Here is a 21,826-nt window from a genome sequence, read left to right on the forward strand (position 1 = left end):
CCAGCCCAAGGGTCCCTAGCCCCAGCCCCGCTGCCGCTGACTCACAGAGCTCCTCCCAGCCATCAGATGAAGGCTGCGGGCCCTGCTGTCTGCGCCGTCCCCGGCTGGGGGTCCTCTTTCCCAGGGGCGCTTTCTCTCGCTCGCATAGAGTGCACCCATGCTAGTCAGGATGAATACTGGTCCCCAGGGCTCAGTCACCTCTGCCAATGTAGGCACGTGACCATTCGCACGCAAAACAGCATTTTTAAAAACATCCTATTTGGTCCAGGTCGCATTTTTGGCCTGCAACCACTTCTCAGCCAACGAGGTTTAGGTGAGTTTGTTGCAGATAATCTTCCAAGTGAATAGCTCTCAGAGTAACTTGCAGGCTGACGGCAGCCACAACCTTGTACTGTCGTCCTGAGCAAGGTCTCCCACATACCAGATACAGAAGTCCTGCACACCACTGTCACCCACATGGTGCTCTCCAATATGTAACATTAAAAAACCCAGTCTCCTGAAAAAAATGACAAATTAGTTTCAGTACATGTGAACTGAGCACACACTTTTGTTCACTGAAACTGCTTTGATGATGCCGGTTCAAATATTTGCAAACACAGAGAGAACGCCTACAGACGCCACCCTGGTTGCCAGGCTCACCGTCTGCAGAAACCAACAGGGGAGGTATAAATACTGAATGTCACCACAGATGAGTACACTCAGACAGTCAGACGCAGGACTAGAGGTCCAGCCCCTGACGCCAGCTCCAGGCTCTGTCCTCTCCATCCACCATGGCCCAGTGCCCTCCAGGCGGGCTCGCCACTACCCTAGCAGCATACGGCTGCCATAGAGACAAGAGACTGGGGACAGGCGGGAAGTAGGGGAAGGATAAGGGATAAGCAAGAAGGTGCAGATGGCAGGAGGCAGTGCTGGACAGGACAGGAAGAAAGGGCCAAAGGCTCTATGTCTCCATCACCTTGAATAGTGACCAGGCCAGGGGGAGGGCAGTAGAGAGGTGAGCATCTGAGACCAAACTGCTGCTTCAAGGCCACTAAAATACAGCCCATACCTGGCAGGAAAGGTTCTTGGTCAGTGGCCCTCAGGGTGGAGAACCAAGAGCTAAGTGTGAAAAACCTCAAAATACCGGGAAAAGCTTATGTGCCTGAATTTATGCCACGCGAGGTTGATGCATTACACCCAGGACTCCGGCGGACCAGGTCTCCCAGAGGAACCCGGTCAATGGGGCATTAGCACGTCCTTGTTACAAGGTTAACATCACCGAAAGCTAAAAGCAAGAAGGAAAAAATGACAGACCAGAAATATCACATCTTAGGCAAACGAGTTGAAAATCCCTTAGAGTGATGCCCTATATTTTCTACCCGTTTCTAAAGTCAGAGGACACCTGGCATGGTGTTTAGGTAGAGAAACGGATTCCTGCTACTCGCGGTTTCCTGAGGGACAGCACTGAGATGACATCATGGAAACGTGTGCCTCCAGGTCAATCTAAGAACGGTTTCGAAGTGAAAACATGAGTCTGTCACGGGTGGAAAAGCGCGTGTGCACCTCCGTGATTTGCTGGTATTTACTGCTTTCTGCCCCAGAGACCGAGTTTCACTTAAAGGCACACAGCTGCTGGCCAGGTCTCCCACTTGGGCTCACCTGGAGGTGCAGCCTGTGTGCAGCTTCCACCCCACCTGTGCTCCTTGGTCATTCAGAAGGAAGTAAAGCCATTGTTACCAAGAAGAAACGGAGTTTGTCTTACACTCAAGGTCAAGGAATCTATGACCTAGGATGCCCTTTCCAGTGGTAAATATTTGTGTCACCATTCCCCATGGTGACAAAAGTGAGGCTCAGGCAGACATAGATCGTATGGAGCCCTCTGTCTTAATTAACAAGTACAGTGAGGGTCATGGAATTTGGCCAAGCCTCATAAATCTGCTAAAAGAATCAAGACTCTGTCACAGAAGCTTAACTAGAACCAAGCGAGCCCTCCTGAGAATTAACAGATCTCTCGCTGGTGGCTGACACCCACTCTCCTGTCACTTTGCAGAGCAACATGGACGCGCCTGTGCTCATTAACCAGCAACCCTCCTCCTACCGATGACAAGTTCATCCCCGCCATGCACAAAATTCAGAGATGATAAATTTGCTGCCACCTACAAAACTAAAGCCCTTCTCTCCTGGGGCAGGGAAACGCCGCAGGCTTCGAGGAGCCCAGGGTGACGGGAGGCCTACCTTCATGAGCAGGGCCCGGTGCTCTGGCTCAGGACAGCGCCTCGCTGCCAAGTAGAACTGCTCCAAGGTAACTGGAAAGGAAGAAACACAGGTGAACAGCTACCCTCACACCTGAGCGCCTCCAGGATGGGGAGGACATGGTGGTCTTTCCCAGGTCATCCAGTAGAGCTGCCTCCTGTCCCCCGAGTGGGGTGGGGCCAGCACACGGTGACTTCTCCACCACCGTCGGCTGGGACAGTTACATCAGAGCACACGACCATTATCATCAGCACACTCCATTCTGAACCACTGGGAGTCCTGGGGTCAGCCACCATATGGCCTTCATGTCCCCAAGGACCACACAATAGCCCCACTTCCCGTGCCGCCACCCAGAGGCCCACCTGCCTTGGTAAGTATGGCCGTGCTGAGTTTTCTTCCCTAGTCGTCCATCATGAGCCCATCCCCTGCCCAGCTTTAAGCTCTCTTTCGGTGTGAACATGATCTGTCCTCCCATGTTGACTCAAACAAACCCCACAAAGTTCCCCAGATACTTAAGTTATGTGTCCCCAGCCATCCTTCTCCCAGAGTGACAGAGAGAAACTCAGGAAGGCTTGCAAAAAATACATTTTAATGATTTGTTTAAATTGGCCACGAAAGCTCTAGCAGTATTAACCTAGACAATTGACACAAGTTACACTCTCCTTCTCCACTTAGGTGGCCTGCTGTCATCAAAAGCCCACCCATGGGAGCACCCTTTTATTGGGGTCTAAAAAAGCCCCACCCACAGATCCTTCACTGCACACGTGTTTCACTTGAAAATGCCCCGAGTCCCTGCTACCCTCAGGTCTAATCCACTTCTCTCGTCAGGCGTAAGGCTTCGACTTGATTTGCCGTCTAGACGAGCCTCTTACCTTTAGCCCAAAAGCTGCACTCACTGTGGACCCATCAGGTCCCCTTAACTGCCGCCTGCGGGGCGCAGCCCTGCCTCTTGGTGTTCAGGTGCAGCAAAGTTTGTGCTCCCTGGAACCCCACAGTCAGCCTACCCACCCTCTCAAAGCCCTTGACTGGAGGGTGCAGCCTAGCACCATGGGGCCTACAAAGGTGGCAGAGCTACCCCAGCCACAAGACTGAGGGACATTCTGAGTCCACCGCTCCGACCCCAAGGAGGTCTGGATGTCATGTGTAACAAATGCAGATGTTTTAACAAGAATGGTATCAGCGGCAATGAATCCTCACCAAGCCAGCATCATCTGGGTCATTTTTTCGTGGTTTCCAGTGTTACCCATAAGACACAATCCTTCACGTAGAGTTCAGCTAGGACTGAATCAACTGTGGAGTCTTAACTGTCATCAGTTGTATCTGTGCCGAGTCTAAAGTTTTGCTCTTACGCCATCAAAATGCACTCAGGTTCGGCACGGGGATCGGCTTTGCCAGCCTTGCATGTACACATCCACCCAGCCACTGACTGGCTAATGCCAATATTGGTTACACAGACTCTTAAAAGTATTTTTTTTAATTAAGATTTTTTTAAAGATTTAAAAAGAATCGAAGCATGATACTTTGCCCAGAAAAGGGGCTCAACGGAAGCGTCCACAAACACACTGGCCTCATCCATTGAGAACACATCAGCCCGTGAAAGAGCCTGGAAGCCATGATCCCATCTCCCTGGACACCGTCACTGAGTTTTTGCTCTGATGTCATTTGGTGTGACAAAATATTAAACTCCGACTATTGCCAGAGTAAAGAACAACCTGCAAATTCATTAGATAATCTTTTAGAGGGTGGCTTTCATTTGGTGAAGGTTTGTGCTATGACTGGCCATGGAAGTCCAAACACTTGCCACTTGCCGCCTCAGAAGACTGCTGGACATGCCCCTCTCTGTGAAGATCCCACCTCCATGCCTCCAGCTGCCTGTAACTGGACTCCACGGTGACAGTTTGAGCTGTTCACGAGACGCGGCTACCAGTCGAGCAGCTGTTACCTAGAAATCTACACATCCGATCCAAACACATCATCAGCCTCCATGCCGAGCCTACCTGTTCATGAATCTTCCCATTTCTGTGTTGCTGTCACCCTGCAGCCACCAGGCCTGCATCTTTGATTCTCCCCTCACGTCCCCAAGCCTGCTGACCATCCTCGCACGATGTGTTCAGCTGTACCCCTTTCCAAACATGATGCCACTTCCACTCTGCAGAACCCTTCCAATCTGATGCAGGACCTCAATGTCCAGTCCTCCTCTCCCAAGACCTTGCCCACTGCTGCCGCTATGGGAAACCTGGCACCACTAGCACCTTGCACACTTGTCCTCACCTCCCCACCGCAGCCCCTCCTCCCTGGTGCAAACCAACCTCTCCGGAGTCTCCTCACAATCACTAATTGGTCCTCAGTTCACGCGATCCCCTCCATGTCACCTTCCCTTCTGCTCAAATCCCGCTTCACTCCTGGGCATGGCTGGTGGGGTGGTCGGACAGAGTGGACTTGAAATTGTCACTCTGCTACTACCAGCCGCGTCACGTGTCTTTGGACGAGTCACACCCTCTCGCTGAGCCTCAGTTCCCTCATCGGTCCCATGTGGAGACCGGGGCCTGCCCCCTGGCTGGCAGGGGGTGAATGGAGAGGCCGTGCACCAGTGTGCAGCGCCTGGCATGATATCGGCACCCATCTATCTGTATATCTTTAAGAAGCGTTCTCTGACTCCTCCCGTTAGTCACACTGACTTCTTTCCCATTGGTGTCTTCCTGTGACACATACGCAGTGGGTTTTTCTTTTTAAATTGTCCTTGGATTTTAGGTGTAGATGCTGGCCTTGTCTCAGGGGTGAGACTATGGGCTCCGGAAGCCAGCCTGTGTCCTGGCCTGGTTGCTGTTCTACACTCACTGAGTCCAGAGTGCTCAGTCACCACTGGTGTTGCGGAACTGGACCACAGTGCGTGAGTGTGGGCCCACAGGCGCATCTCCCCTTTGCTGGCTAGCTGGGCTGCGCGAGCAGCACCTCTTGCCCCCTCTGCAGAGAAGCAAAGCCATCCTCTCACTGGAGGCCAAGCAGAAGCAGGGAACCTGATTCCAGGTCCTCCCCTTGCGTCTGAGGCCAACGGCGGTGTGCCTCTCTGCCACCACCTTGACCTCCACCACGCCCGGAAGTGGAAGAGGCACAGTCACCAGGCAGGTCCTCTCTGTCAGTCATGGCCACTCTGCCCATGAGGCCAAGGTGGTCTCGTTCACCAAGACCCAGCTGGCATTTCCCTCCCCACTACCTCTCCCCTCCCTGATTTAAATGGGGAAAAAACACTCAAAACGAAAGCGTATGTGGTATCTGCTTCGCTTTTGCTGCTGGGTCATGGCTGGCTGCTGAATGAGACACAGCATCGCAGAACCCAGGCCCGGCTGGCACTGTCTTACCTGCTCTGCGTGCCCAGTGCCACTCATTTCGGTGGGGAAGCAAGGCTTCCACCTACCTGAGTCTACTGTTCTTAGGTCTAACCTTCCCACCTCTGTGCTACAAGGTGGCCTGACAACAGAGGAAGAACAACAGACTTATAGATGACAAGTGGCTCTGAGATTGGGGAGGGAGGTGAGGGGGAGGCACAGAAACAAGGACCTGGTTGAGGAAAAAAATGGTGATGTAGGAGAAAAACACTGCAGGCAGCATGAAGTACACGTGTCTCCCTGGAACATCAGCTGAGGTGGTCTGCACTCAATCGTGTACAACAGCCCCCTCCCCGCAGCCACTTCGGAAAGGGACACAGGATTTTGTAACACGAGAGACAAAAAACTCAAGGAAATGGGCATTCCCAGAGCAGCTTCCATTAGGACATGGTGACGCATACACAGGTGGGGTGAGATGGACCAAACAGGGCATGGCACTTGGCCCTCTTTGAAACCTGGCTGCTGAGATTGGGGAGCCCTCATGCTTAGCAGGCAGAGCTGACTTTGACATACGGCACAGAGGGCCGAGTGTTCAGAAGTCCTGTCTCAGAATATTCTTTCAGCTTCTCTCGATCCCTGTGACAAGTCCTTGGGAAACAGAGGATCTGCTGAGGTGCTAAGCTTTAGCAAGGCTGCCCTCCCTCCGGCTGCAGCCTTCCCTGTGCATCATGCATCGTGCAGGTGCCTCTCTGGAGCCCGCTCCCACCTCTCCAGGCACCAGGGTGCACTGGGCATGCCTCCCCTGCCCAGACTCCTCAAGCCTCTTCCTTGGGAATGTGCTCCTCCTGGTGTAGGCACCGCTCACTCAAGGGTGGCCAGGGGAAGCTATTGGCGGGATATAGACAGACGCTGGGCGTCAACCCTGGAGGATGCACACAGTAGTGGCGGGGCGGGGGGGCGGTGTGGGGGGAGCTGCGGTGGGAAGGAGCAGGGCAGGCAGGGAGGCTTGTCTGCGTACACTGCATCCACACACTTCCAGAGTCTGAAATTCAAACCCGGGCTTCCGAGTGGACGAGGCCGCATATGCCCAGACAGGAGGGTCGGGTGTGTTCTCTGCACACCAACTAAACCTGTCCCGTGCTCCTGCCATGGGCCCCACTGAGCAGAGCAGGCCCATGCTAGGGAAGGAAGACGAGGCGCTGGAAGACAGGTATGTCCAGGCCTCTTCAAGGCCAAGCCCTCTGCCCACCCTTGGAAAGAGGAAGCCAGGTGTCCAGTCTGGCAGGAGATGAATGTCTTTGCCCCATGTGCTGACCTTGATGATGGGTGAGGGACCAGCAGAAGTCTGGAGGCCAACACGCACACCCAAATGGAAGGTTCCAGTGAGATGAGCAGGTCGAGCACTGCGCTCCAGGGGCAGTGTCCTCTCTTGCTTAGGTTCCCCGACACCAGGGACGCAGGTTCCATATCCAGGACCTTGGGAGCCCTGAGGGTCAGGTTCACTTGTGCTCATGCCTGAGGCTCCCAGCTAGGACTCCGCTTACTCTGTGCCACAAGGTAGAACTCATGGTGGCTATCCCTCAGCCTTCTCTTCTCCCCTGTGTGTGACAGCAGTGCCCTCAGCTCATTTTGCAGAACTGTCACCCCAGGCTTCTGAAGTCCCCCACCCACCTCCTCTCCTCAACAACAGGGAAATGTTGAGAGAGCATGCGGGCGACACAAGTGCTCCGTCTCTGCAGGAAGAAGTCTTGCTTGTTTTGAGAATTAGCACAGGGGAGCAGGGCTGGTGGCTTCTGGCAATTGGCAGTTGTGGAGCTCCAGCCTTCTGCCCTTCAGGGTGTGTGAAAGGGTGGGCAGCTGGCCCCTGGGGCCTCTTCCCCAGATGATGGCAAAGGCCCTGTCCCCTGGCCTGCTCTGCCTGGCCACTGGCTTGCTCCTGCTCTGGCTCACTGCAGACACAGGCGGGATAGGGCGTGGGCCACACTGCCCTGCACCATGAACAGGAGGGAGTTCAGACAGGCCCTGGCCCTTCTGCCTGAGTGCTGGGACCTCAGCAGTTCCAAGAGGCTATCGTCTTCCAAAACAGGGCGGAAGACTCCGCTTCCCAGTGCAAACCCTCCTCAGCCCCCACTGCCACCACCCCCTTGTAGGTTTCTGTCCTCTCTTGCTGGCCGCACTCTCGTGTGGCCTCCTGCCCCTCCTGCCCGCCTCTGTCTCCTTCTTCAACACATCATGACCCCCCCCGGACAGAAGATTCTCCCTCAAGGAGCCTGGGCATGAGGTCACCATCCAGCTTAGTTCCTTCACAGCTGCCCACCCAGCAAAGGCCACGCTCTGTGACAAGGCGTCTAGCACGGCCACCACTCGCCCAGCCCACTCTCTCAATGTTTGCTATTGGTGCCTGGCCTCTTCCCAAACACTTCCCTTCCGAAAGAACCAGAGCTTGGCCATTGCCGGAACAAGCCCTTCACGCTGTCGCCTTCGTCTGTGTCCACACTGTAGCTTCTCCCAGAATGCACTGTCCTTTTCCACCTTTGGGATCCTATTCATACTTCAAGACCCAGTGCCCAAGGGACCTTCCGTGAAGTTGTCTGAGTCGTGTGACCTCCAAAGATCCTGTGCCCTCTCATGGATTTGTCACAGCTCGCTGGCTCAAGGGCACTTGTGCTCTCATCTTATTTCCTCTGCCACATTGAAAAGTGTCCTATTCCATCCCAGCCCAAAGTCTTGCAAACAGGAGGCACTAACAACATTGTCAGCAAATAAGTATTTTCCCACTACTCTAACATCTGTAAGGGCCCTGCCCACAGAGGGGACAGTGTGGACCAGCAGAAACAACTTCCCTAGTCATGGGGTGGGGCAGCCATGGGGCTCCCTGACGTTGTGGCACCCTCGGTCATCATCTGATCTATGAGAGGGAGGTGTGGATGGCTGCGGCAGAATTTTGGCTGTGACCATTTGGGCGGGGATGGAGCAAAGTGGGGCCCAGTGTGGGAGGGGGGCCCTACCCACCTGCAGCCCGCAGGCCTCGGATGACAGTGATCCCCTCCCTGCCTGCGCCTGGCACACCCATCTCCTTCTCATGGTTCTTTCCCACAAAGCTGGTTCCAAAGGGGACCCATCTATGGGTTTCAGCTCAGGTCAGTATGACCCACAGAGCATAGCTGTCATCAGCTCCATGGTTAATGTTCTCTCTGCCCCAGCAAACGAGGCCGCTTACCCTTGGCCCCTCTCTGGACCCATAGATCCTGGGGGAAGGGGGTGCTGCCTCTCACATTCAACGTGCTGCTCACGTGGCAAAGGGTGCTGCTAGGACAGGAGGCAGAGCCAGGCGGCCAGCAGTGGTGACCACCACAGCCACATCTGTCACGCAGAGCCTTTCCTGCCACTTCACTCATCACATGCGGTCACTTAGATCCCTGCAGGTTCCTTCTCCATGCAGCTCCGAGCCCCAGCCTCCACTCTAGCCCTGTCCCCACACTCTCTGTCAGGTCCTCAGGCTCCTTCCGGGACAGCCCATCACCCCCATGGTCATAGCTCGCCCCCACGCCACTGCGGGAGCCTCCCTATAGCCCAGTCTGGTCACCCCCCCAAAAAAATCTTTCCTGGACCCCTGCTCCCCACGGCAGGTTGAAATAGACGCTCCCGACTGGGCTCCTGTGGTTGCCCAGCCTCCGCGCCCCCAGACACAGCAGACCTGCTTTCCAGAACCAACCGATCATGTGTGCCTCCCCCATGTCCCCTCTCGGCTTATCTCCCTCTCCGCCCCAGCTCAGGCCGCCCCGCTGCCCCGTGAATCAGGGCCTCATATGCTGACTGCCTGGCCTGGCCCCTGGTGGGGAGCCGCACAAGCCCCGCACATGTGTTTGACCCAAGTCCCCCACGTGGTCTGCATGCCCCCGCCAGCTGTGAGAATAGCCCCTTGAGAGCTGGGCCGCATCTCTGGCTGTCTCTTCCCAGCAATGGCTCCTGATGTGGCAGCCTCTGCTCGCACTGGGTGACGACGGCCACACAGGGACCACGCAGCCGTGACCTCCAAAGGACACTGACGGCGCCCGCTCACATGGGCAGGCAGCCGCGGCTGCTCATTCAGTGCGGGACGCCGTGCGGTCTCAGCCACCACCCCGTCCCATCCCTCTGGACCCGCAGGCCTGCGTGTTGCTTGTGAGAAGGAAGACCAGACCACCGAAGGTCACTGCCCGCAGCCATGACGCAGGCGGGCGTGGGGCCTGAGCGCCAGCCTCTGTCCACCCCATCCCTTCAGGGACAAGTACCAGAAAAACTCAGCCGCATGTCCGTGGCCTGGAAGGGGTCGGCACAAAATGTAATTTCTGAAACTACTTAGGAAGGAAGAACTATGAAATACGCACACACAGGGAACTCTGATGTTCACTCAGTCAAGAAACCGCATTCCATGTTAAGAAACAGATGTTCTGAACGTTTTAAACGAGCCTTCTCGCCATGCTGTTTTCTTGACTAAGTTTCTTTGGCTCATGCACTTTTACCCTCCAGGTCACAGAAATGAGAGGTTAGACGCGTCTGTACAGTCGTCCTTTCTGTGGCACTGTTGGGCACCAAATAACTTTCACCTATAATTATAGAAATCGATGGGAATTTTTTTCCAGGCCGCCAGTTAAGAGAAACTCTGAATGATTTTTCAGGGAAAAAAAATCACGATAAACAGCTTCATCAGTCTCTACTTACATTGATGTTAGGTGAAAGGCCCCTACCGAGTTTTCGGTACCCAGTCTGATACATGGGACTGGCGTGCCGAGTGTGCCGGCCACGGAGGGGACACTGATGAGAACCTCGCTTTTTGTTGCCTTGCGGTCACGTAGCCATCGACCCCTCTGTTCCACTTGAAGCACATCTCTAAGCTCGCTAAGCGATTACCTCTCAGAGGCTTTGATGCTTTGTTTTCTGTCCTGTTCTCACATTTCTGAGTAAAAGTGATCATTTTCAAGTTAATAGAGCATTATGTTTTCTCTGCAAATAAACTCCCATAACTCATAAGCAGAGAAAGAGAGACAAATTCACGAACAGGAGACATGGCACTATTTTTCCTCCTGACATTTGGGATCTAGGGTAGGTTAAAAATGAAGTTTTTATCTCTGGTGATTTATCAAACTCCAGATTTCATAAAAGATAAACAGACGCACTGAAGAAAGAATCCATCACCTTAATGCTTCATTTTGACACTTTTGGTATCTAAAAAGCATGTGTATCAAAGATCTCTCCTCCAAAAACACGATGGTTCCCATGATTTATACATTTAATCCTTGTTTCTAAAACACACAGAAGTGAGGACATGCCAAGAGGCACCTTTAAAGAAAATGGTCACATTTGAAACATAGATTATTTATAGATAAAAATCTCAAAGAACTGAAAGAAAGAAAATCTGGTCATCAACAGACAGTTGCTTTTTCTATGTTTTTTCTGTAGTTCATTTTGGTTTTTGTGTGGGTGGCTCATGTGAACTCAAAGGTTATTTGCGAAATGTTTTGTGAGATTAGAACACGCTGTCCTTTAAAGCCTAAATTTAAGTGTATGTTTATTGCAAATGTTTAACTTTCGCATGTGGGATATGGGATCATATTTTGATATAGAATCGTACCTGGAACCGCTGTGACAGACAAGAGTTGCAATGCTTCTGTTGTTAGCCACAGTTTAGAAGGTCTTATTTGTGATCACATCCCTCACGGTAAACTCACCGTATAAAGTCACATGGCACAAGCTGTTTCTTTCTCACTTTTGTGTTGCTTCCACCTGCCCACTTGTGCACTGACCACCTTATTTTGAAGCTCCATAGGTTCCGGAAGCTGTGAAGTCGGCATGGACTGCATGTCAGGTCTCTGTGGCACATCATGTGAGGTACAGTTTCCAGCCACACAGCGGGAAACGAAGGTGAAAAAGACATGTTCGGAAAGTGGGGAGGGCTGATTTTTCCTGCCTCTGTGGCAACGCCAGCTACCCGATCAGGACCAACGAGTACCGGGGGTGCCTATGGGAGGAAGGCCGTGTCTGCTGGCGGTTAGTCCTCCCTCTGCTGTGTCACCCTGGGAACTCATTTAACCTCTCTGTGCCTCTGCTTCCTCAGATGGAAGTGGGGTAGACAGTAGTCTCTCCTTGTCCCTTGGTGGGGGTCAGAGTGCTCCGTCCACCTCCTTTTGCATAGGGCTATGTGTCAGCCCTCCCGTGATTCTAAGGCCCCAGTGCTTCCACACACGCTTTTTCATTTAATTCTCACAGAGAGCCCATGAGATAGAAAAAATAAGCATTATTCAGAGACAAACACAATAGGACTCATAAAAGGCAGTATAGGCCAACTTTAATATGGGAAGGCAGGAGTTAAATAAACAAAGAAGAACCTCTGAAAGTTCTCGAATGCCAGGATTCCATTCTCCTGCATTCTTCTGTAGGAAGGAAAGCCTGGGGCAGTTGGGGGGTGGGCTCCCCTCAAAGTCTGAAGCCCCATAAGCCTTTGAGCAAAGCTCTGGTTTCCAGCCCTGCATGGAGTCTCAGCAGAGCACTTACACTTATTCGGGGTCCAGGCCACCTTCATCTCAAGCCTCCGTTCCCTCTGTGGCCATCGACAGGTTGTGGAGATCAAAGAAATGATGAGAGCTACGTGTTCAGAGTGTTCCTGGCACAGCAGAAAGACTCAGCCAATGGGGACTGCAGTCATCATAGTTGGCTGACATGCTGGGGCCCGGACGGTGACATTTTCTTAGCACCTGGGCCACGCATGGTGCAGCATTGGGCAGCCTGCTTTCTAAAAGTTCCTTTTTCCTGTGTGTATTTGCTGCGGAGGCATAAAATGAAAACCCAGCATGGCCCAGTAGGCTCTCTCAAGGATTCATCTGCTGCAAAGCTTCTGTTCAGTTCAACTTCTTCTTACTTGTCACAGCTACCATTTGCATTTACACAAAGGCCCTGCACTCCTACCTGGCCGTCCCCACTCACTAGGTGCCTACCGCAGGCTCCCGTGGCCTCTACCCTTGTCTCTTTGTGGTATTATTGAGCTGCGCAGGTGGCAGCCAATTTGCTTCCTGTGTTTCCACATGCTACCACCTCCTGGATCTCCAGACATCACATGAGGGCCCCAGCTCCCACAGAGCATGAAGAGCTCTGCCTGTGGCATCATGCCCCTGAAACGGAGCCCCTCAACCCCACTGCTCTCAGGACTGGAGGGCTTGAGGTCTGGCCATGTAACCGGGACACAGGAAACAAAGGCAGGCACGTTCCTTCTCCCCAGCACCGGGCTTCCCTGAGGCTGGTCTGTGGGATCCATTCGAGACTTGCTAGACCCCTCGCCTGCTCTTGCCACCCAGATGCAAGGGGTGCAAACCAAGAGAAAGACCAGCAGCAGGGTCAGCTCCTCTGTCCCTCAGACCACCTACTCAGGACACTGGGTACCCACGGGAGAGGAAGGCACACAGGTGTCACAGCCAGTGCAGTACACGTGGTCCCCACCCACCAGGGCTGCAGCTCCAGCACTGACAGCAAAGCACTGCAGACCCATCACTCAAAGAATAAGGTGCATGGGCTCATGACTTCTGGTCCCACCCTGGGGTCAGGTTCTCCCTTCGTGCTAGGGGACACAGGTCTCGGGGACTCGTGAGGATGGACCTACACTCACATGGACTTGTGGGTGAGGTCATCTTTCTGAGCTAACATAATGCAACGCATGCTCAAGGAGGCAGTGAGGACATGCCCGTACTCCCCAGAAGGCAGACACCCGAGCTGAAACGAGACCAGGGCGAATGTGGCTTGTGTAAGGAATGCATGACCTTGTCCCCCAGAGAGGAAGATACTGGTCCACAGAGAACACTGGAACAGCACTCACTGGCCAAATACAGGAGTGATGTTTTAATAGTGCACACCATCACACCTTTATTAGCAGAGGAAGTCAGTCCTACTCGGGAACAAAACATCACTGACAGTGGCCCAGCGTCATTATGCCCACTGAAGGCAGAAACCTGCCGTGTTCCTATAGCCCGACTGTAATTCTAACCAGCTCTTAACGTCAGCATTCTTACGTACTAGTCCCTTCACTAAGAGCCAAAAAAGTGACTTTCTGCAGCATAATGAGAACCTGTTACAAGCTTCGAGAAGGAAAACCCAAGACAGCTCTGCACGGAGCTGGGGGATGGTGGCTGTGATATACTCAATGAAAGTGCTTAGTTGGGAGTTGGTGCACCCTTAGGAGTTCAGACAGCTCCACACCTCAGAACGGCTATTTCTGGGGCAAGATAAAAACGCGAATCACAGGAAAATAACAGTTTATCATCATGATGGTGACATCTCGCTTCAGATACCTCTGGAGACTGCTTAACGTGTTTATTTCAAACACAGTTTCCCGAGTCTTCCAGTGACACGCGGTCCCGATACTGAAAGGCTCCTCCCCATCTGTTCCTGACAAGAGCAGCAGGATGCTGAGCTTATTTTCACCTGGGTGACAGGAAGGTCTGCATGTTCGCAGACTGGCCCTTCCCCTCCTCCCTCAAGAGTCTCCAAAGGCAGCAGTGGGGGTCACCCCAGATGGGAAGGCGGGCTCTGTTGCTTCTCCCCACCCCCGGGCCCCACAGGAGGGGCACGTGCTGTTTGAATGCAGCGACACGCGGACCATGCACATTCTTCCTGGGTGCCGTGAGCTCAGTGCTCCTGCGGCATGACCCGTCCCGTCGCTGCCATCCTCCTCCTTAGCAACGATTTCTCCATTTCAGAACATCCCCAGGATTGGTAAATGCCGCCATGGAACTAATTATTTTTCTCCTGCTTCTATATACAGCCAAATCCCTTTCATGTGACACTGAATCAGTGGCCAATTTCCTACAAGCAATTGCCTTTGCTACCGTGGTCACAAACCAGTCCAGAGTTTGGGTTCCTGTGACATGGCCATGCCAGATCCTCCATGTTTCTTCCTGGCGCTAAGACTTCACACATGGGATCTAAGCTGTTTAACTTTACCCTTTTTCTTCCTCTCAAAGAGCAAGTATCTAAACAATCCCCTTCGATTTGGGGAATCTGGTCTCTGTAGAATAGTAATTTCCAGTGACAAAGCATTTCTACTGAACACTGGTTATGGGTCAAGACACTCTCAGACATCTCCTCAACGGATGTTGACCTCCCAGGTCAACATCATCGTTACCTCTGCTTTGTAAATGAAGATGGCCTGAAGCTCAGAGAGGTGGATTAACACAAGGCGGTCACTGATGGGTGGATGGGGCCTTGGAACTCAGACAGCCCACCGCCTGGAGTCTCCGCCCTCCCGTGAAGCCAAACCATGCATCCCAGCAGGCAGGACAGGTCTCCAGGTACACGGCCCATGCCTCCAAGGCAGAGGCACAAGGCCATGATTCTTTGACGCCCCTTCAGACCTTGTCCCTTCTCTGAATGTTTAGAAGCTTTTCACCTGGGAGCCGCATGGCTCATCCCCATGTCTGGGGAGGGTGACAGCTGTGTCAGCACACAGGGGCTTGGGAGCAGGGCCACAGCCCCTGAGAGCAGAGCCACCGAAGTCTACACAGAGTAGACGGGAAGGCCCAGGACATGGTAAATGCCATCTTATTTCCCAGATAAGTTTCAGCCTGATGGATAAATCCGAACGTAATCCACCAGCAGGAGAGGGCGCTTTCCATACACGTCCTGAGGGTGAGGCTGCTGCCAAGCACTAGTCACTACAGGAAGCAGACACCTGTGGGCTCCAGGCTACAGCATCCAGCATGGACACTCGGACACCCCACTGAGAGCTGTGGGGACAGTCCATGCCCTGCGCCCCTCACCACAGTGGGGTTCTACAAGAGACCCCGCAGAGAGGGCAGGGCAGGTGCTGACTCAGACTCAGCAGTTGGCTTTGACTCAGGGAAAGTACACGGCGTTCTGGTCCAGACATCTATCACGTGCAAGTCCGATTAAGGTGCATTACCCTGAGCTTCCTGCACGGTGGGCCATGGACAGATTAAAATGTCTGGATCCACCTACAAGGGAACCCATCTGACCCTGGAAGACCTGAGGGGAGAACACCATTTGTCCCAATCGGCCCCTCCTGCCCACCGCAGAATCCAGGACACAGGTGCAGTGCTACAGCTGTGGCCTCCATGTAAAAGGGTGGGCCCGGGTATGCGGCACCTGTGGGCTCCCTGCCCTCATAAGAACTCCCATGCTCTTGGTCCATTCTCGTTCTGCTCCTTCCCCTGATCCAGTGTCCTGAGCTCACCGAGGTCCCAGCCGGGCTGTGCGCTGAGGGGAGGGAGGAGCCTGGGCACCCCGTGGCCTTCAATGACATGGCCCTGTCTTTTCTGTAGCTGCTTGGCTGGGAGTTGGGCAGATACGGACATTCAGTCCTGGCTGGCTGGCTTGACTCTAACAGAACCCATCAAGGGATCCTGGCCCCGAGACAGTGCCCGGGGACACTAGGGCTGGCAGCCAGGCCCGGAGCTGTGTAGTGATCACACCTGACCCTGCCTCCTAGGCCTGCAGTGATCTTGGGCGCTGGGGACCCCACACGGCAAACAGTACAGGGCATGCCTTCCTCGTTTGCACTCTTCCGTGGGGTCTGGGCGATGGTGCCACTAACCACTCTTGAGGTTAAACGATAATTTTAAGAATGATCCGCCATATCTCCATGGATCCCACTCCGGTTTCAGTGTCTGTCTCATTTTATGTGGGTTTGGTCTTTTAAGGTCCAAACGGATGCTCAGGGTTTCTCACCCTCGACACGACTGACATTTGGGCAACATCATCCTTGGCGCGGGTCGTCTGTGCACTGTAGGATGCTCAGCGCTGCCCCTGGCCTCTCCCCTGCTTAGTTGTGTCTGCTCAGTCGTGACAAGCACACTGTCCCCAAACGGTGCTGCATGGCCCCCGAGGGCATGCTCCCCGAGAGTCTGCTCCCCTGTGTGGAGACCATAGCTTTAAAAGCAGGGCCAGCTTGTTTGTAATCCGGGGGTTGGGGCTAACTTGATGTTCTCCAGGCAGTGACCCTGTGAGAATGCACCCACTTTATCTGTGCACGCACTTCCCATCTGTCTACTTGAGAACACAGTCACCACTGGCAGAGGGCCACTGCCGCAGGCCCCTGCTGCCAGCTGGCTATTGCCAGGTGTGCGAAGTGCACAGGTCTTGGGGTTCAGCATGGACGTCTGTGGGTGCCGTTTGGTCAGTGTTCCTAGGAAGGTGGCAGTTAGTTGGGGACCCTAAATTCAACACAGGGCTCAGATTGGTGTGGGGACTGTTCTTCCCCTGCAGAGTCTCATTCCCAGGTCACCTCTGAGTCACTCAATCCCAAATATTGAGGAGAACCACTGACCTCTGTGAACATGTGCCAGAGACAGGGAGGCGACATGATGCAGACACGAGTTCCAGGCCCCGAAGAAGTCCTCCTTCTTGGTCACCACCTGTCATATTAACAGAAGAAAAAGAACCACTCATGACATTCTGAGAGCATCACACTTAGCAGCGAGGCAGGTGGCAAATGCACACACTGCCAACGCATCCATAAGCATGGGTGTGTCGCAGGGCCGGCCTCTGTGACTGGCAGAAGCTACACACTAGATGAAGAAATGCCACGAGTGTACTGTGTGACCAGTCCACGTACTTATATGAATTCCTCACACACTTCAATATGACCGCCAGCTGCCACGGATGTTCAAGAAGCAGTTCGAAGGATGGCGTGTGAACAGACAAACTAAGGCCGTTCTCCTTGGCCCCTCACAGCCCGAAGAGCCCTAAACACCAGAACTTACTACCTAGATCTAACCAGCAGCAAAACTTCCACACCGCCTTCCGTCAAGTACTCCCATTGTCTCATATTGTCTCTTGCCCACCTGGCACCTGGTAGGGCCTGTTTGCTGTGTGTCAGGAATTTGCCGTAACTGGAGACTACTCGGGCCATGTTTACGTCACATGCATCTGGTGAATAGCTGCAGCAGGTCCACTCTGTGGAAGGCGGCCTTTCAGTCACTCTAATGGAGGGAGCTGTGGGTTTTTGTTTTGTTTTGCTTTGTTTGCTTTGTTTTTCAGTTAGAGGGAAGCAAGAAAATATAACTGGAATAAAATAAAAATGATGAAAATACATAGAGAAGAGAAAGATGCCAAATCACAAAGCTGACAGTCACGTGGGTAGAACAAAAGGGAAATTCTTAGATGACCACTGGTAAATTTGGTACTTCTGACTTTTCTGTGTTTCTTCTTCCCTTTCTTTGTCTTGAAACCTAACAGTATATTTAAACTTTTAGCATTTATGTGTGTGTGTGTGTGTGTGTGTGTGTGTGTGAGAGAGAGAGAGAGAGAGAGAGAGAGAGAGAGAGAGAGAGCGAGAGCGCAAAGACTGAACATGCAGATTGAAGGTCGGACCCTGTACCTGCATCCCCTTTGTTGTGAGCTCAGCCCAGAGCCCCTGTTGGAAGGTAACCTGCCTCCTGCAGCTCCCAGATCCCATGGGGCCTGAGGTCTCTCCTGTGGCTTTGTACACCACTGGAAAGCAGTGCTGCGGAGAACTGGCACCCATGTATAATTCAGCAGTCACCCAGGGCAGCAGGCACAGTCTGGAGAAGCTTGTCATGTGTGCCCAGAGTCCCCACCTAACCAGGGCCTCTCAGGATGGTCACAGGAGAGGAGAATGTCTGTGTGTTGAATCGATGCCTCTATGCATTGGTGTCAGTTACAACTGAAAAGGCTGGAAATTTGCGATTTACAAGGACCGGCTTGCAGGATGCCTCCTGCAGAGGTGAGGACAGGAGCTGGCCAAGCGCTCCGGTCCGAAACTGCTGTCACACTGAAGAACAGGCCGGAGCCTGGCAGACAGGCCCTCTTACACTCCCTTGATCTGGCCCCGCCGCCTGGGAAAGGGAAGGCAGGGCAAAACAGTGTGCAGATATATCCAAGGAGAGTCGAGGGCACGTCTCAATATTTCCAAAACCCAGTGTGCACAGTAAATCTTTTCCTGGACTGGTCTAGAGAAAAGCGGTCAGAGGCAGCTGGCTGGACTGTGCAGAGCTGCCTGAAAAGGGACTCAGGTAGGGAACCTTTGCAGAAGGCCCTTCACAAAGCCTTCTGTGACTGCACCCCTCAGAGTAGGAGGCAAAAGGAAAAGCAAGCCCAAGTTCAGGGGAAGGCCCTCTGTCTGCCAGCCAGATCCAAAGACCATTCCTTACATGTCAAATTCACAGTATCACAGGCCCAGCGTGACCTCACCTCGCTGGCAAGTGTCCCCTCGCCCCCTCCCCCACCAAACAGGAAGACTGGCATGACTTCCCTCTCACCAAAGGATGGCACCCAGGATTTGGAACACGCTGATAGAAAGGCAGATGCCCAGGATGGTGACAGGTTGAGATGCTCCTGTCCCTTATATTAGAGCTTTTTGGCAGGAAATAATAGGCAGGAGCCAACTGGGGGCTGCACAGTGGCCTACGGTCCAGGCTGTGGGATGGCAGTGTGTGGGAAATATCCCACCGTCACCTGGTCCAAGCAAGCAGACCAGAAAGTTGGACCAGTCCAGCCCCCAGGTGCGGACACAGTGCAAAGCCCTCTATTGTGACCCTGCAGGCAACTTCCCGGGCTGCACACAACGCTGGAAAGTGTTGCAAGACAAGACCACAGACATCAGACATCCGGCCGCTGGTCTCACGGAACATTACCACGAGGTTTCAGGAGAGAGGGCTTTCCAGCAGCGTGGCTGTGCCTATGTCAAGCAATAAACCGGCTCCTGAACACCGGGTGTGAATCAGCCTTATGCAAACTAAAGCCTCCTTAAAGTGCACCAGACAGCAGACCCTGCTTTAAGCCCTTTACTGCATTTGCTCTTTTAGTCTTCGGAACCTCTGGAGGTAGGGATTTTTAATATTTTTGATGTCTTCACTTCGCAGGTGGAAAGCTGACACAGAAAGGCTAAGGAAGCTGCCAACGCTGCAGAGGCCAGACTCCTAGCTCCCAGCTATAGGCCACACTGCCTCCCGATGGCCTAAGGGGGAGCTAGCTCTCGGCAACACTTGTCGCTCCCAAGCACACATGGTCTATGAAGAGGCACCATCACTATGGTCACTTTGGATATAAGCCACGCCCGCACTTAGAGCCTCTAATGAAAATAAATACTTATTTCCTAATAAATCATCAATGGCAAAGACAGAGCTGGCCTCCCCTTTGGGAGCTGCCCATATCCATCTCGCCTCCGTCTTTTCTAGAAAAACCCAGACAGCTTTGGTCAGCAATACAGCCAGTTAAAAATATTCACCTCCTTACAGAGGGTCTACAGAAAATCTCAGCTGACATCGTATTTAACAGTAAAAGAGCGAGTGCTTTCCCCCGACGGCTGGGAAGAAGACAAGACAACCTTCAGCGCCACTTCTAGTCGACACTGTAGAGCAGGTTCCAGCAGGACAATCGGGCAAGTAAAAGAAATGAAAGGTAATGAGATTGGAAACAAATAAGTGAAAGTGTCTGCCCAAAAAGATAAAACTTTCCATGTAGAAAATCCTAAGGAATACATGATAAAGCTTCTAGAACTAATAAATTAAGCAAAGTTACAAGATACCAAATTTTGAAACACAAAAATCAGTTGCATTTCTGTATACCGCAATGAATAACTGGAACTTAAAATAAAAATGCCATTCCAATGGCACAAAAACATGAAATGCAGATACATTTTGCAAAGTGCTGTGGTATCTGTACATGAAAACTGAAATCAGAAAGAAAGCAGACAGAGAGAGATGCTATGTTCATGGGTCAGGAAACTTCGTATTGCTTGGCTGTCACTTTGTGTCACTTGATCTATACATTCAACACAGTGCCAATCAAAATCCCAGTAGAAATTAACAAGCTGATTGTAAACTTACTTGGAAATACATGGGACCTACAATAGTCAAAACAATTTTGAGAAAATTGAAGGATTCACAGTGATTGCAAGGCTTAGCATAAGGCCATAATAAACACAGCAGTATTGTGTTGGGGTAAAGATAGAAATACAGATAAAGGAAAAAAAGTAGAGAGTCAGGAACAGAGCCACACGTGTGTGACCAACTCATTTTCGACTAAGGTACCAAGATAATTGAATGGAGGAAAAAAAACAGTCTTTTCAAACAATCAGGGCTAGAACTGAACAGCCACATGCAAAAACAAACAAACAAATGAAACTTAACCCTTATTCTACTCCATTTACACAAGTAACTCAAAGTGGATGATAAACCTAAACGTAAGAGGTAAACGCACAAAATTTCCAGAAGAAACCATGAGAAAGAATCTTGGTAATGCTGGGTTAGGCAAAGATTTTGTAAGCTAAGACATAAAAAGTCTGAATTTCATCAAAATTAAAATTCTGCTCTTTAAAATACTATGATGAAATTGAAAAGGCAGGTAGGTGATGGGTTAGGGGGAAACTTGTGTCCCCAGCCAGGGCTGTGTCCTGGCTTTGGGGGCCTGCGCAGGGGAGGGGCCAACTGTGGGGTTCATGTCTGGTCTCAGAGCCTGGGTCAGAGTTTAAACCAGGGCCCTCTGTCACCCACCCTACCCCACGACCAGCTCTATACCAAGTTCCACCACACCAGGGCCCCCTTCCCCTAGAAGGAGGCGGGTGGCAGCATGGCGGGGCGCGGCAGGTGAACGGGCAGGGAGATGGGCCTGGGTGCAAGGCTAGGACTGCAACAGAAGCACCACCTGAGGGTGATGAGCCAGTGACAGTGTGAAGAGGCCCAGCCATGAGGGCTGGCCAAGCCCTCCCCTGTCCCTGGGAAGACCCTGACTTTACAGTGGGTCTTGGGAAAGTCGGAAATAGTCCCTGGGTCACACATGGGAACAGATATCTCTGGCTCCAGTGAATATGGTCTGCCAGGGGGTCGGTCTCCTACCAGCACCATCATCCCCAGTCTCTAACAGAGCGTGCACAGCACACTGTGTCAGCACAGACACCATCCTATGGGGCCCTCCAGGCTCAAATGGGCCTCCCCTGCAGACAGCCTGGGACACAGCTGTGGAGACACTGTGTTCCGACACTAGTGCGTGCAGTTCTCTCCACTCCCCCGCCTCCTCCCCGTCCTGGTTCTAAGAAGCCTCCAAGAGCTCCTCATTCCATGTGTAGCCTAGGTGTCCTTTTCCTGGCTCCTACCCAGTGGGCACATTCCTCCATGGAAGACCCTGCCACACTGCAGTGTGGGCACAGCGCCATCCCGAGAAGGACAGTGACTAGCCCAGCACCAGCACAGTGGTCAGGAACAACCACCACATGAAGGAAGCGCTCCACGCAGGTGGAGGTGACAGCACGCACAGACACTCAG

General features: G+C 52.7%; 1 protein-coding gene across 1 annotated transcript in view; it reads right to left on the bottom strand.

The window, feature by feature from the left end:
• Positions 1–21,826, bottom strand: part of ACOXL (acyl-CoA oxidase like) — a 201,364-nt gene that overhangs the window by 36,639 nt on the left and 142,899 nt on the right. The window contains exons 14-15 of the mRNA XM_006909483.3: positions 16,870–16,957; positions 2,215–2,285 (exon numbers count right to left, since the gene is read on the bottom strand). Of these exons, the coding sequence (XP_006909545.1) occupies positions 2,215–2,285; positions 16,870–16,957 (159 nt within the window). The remainder of the gene's footprint in view (positions 1–2,214; positions 2,286–16,869; positions 16,958–21,826) is intronic.

The sequence above is a fragment of the Pteropus alecto genome, unplaced genomic scaffold (assembly GCF_000325575.1).
Source record: "Pteropus alecto unplaced genomic scaffold, ASM32557v1 scaffold223, whole genome shotgun sequence".
In the NCBI taxonomy this organism is placed as follows: domain Eukaryota; kingdom Metazoa; phylum Chordata; class Mammalia; order Chiroptera; family Pteropodidae; genus Pteropus; species Pteropus alecto.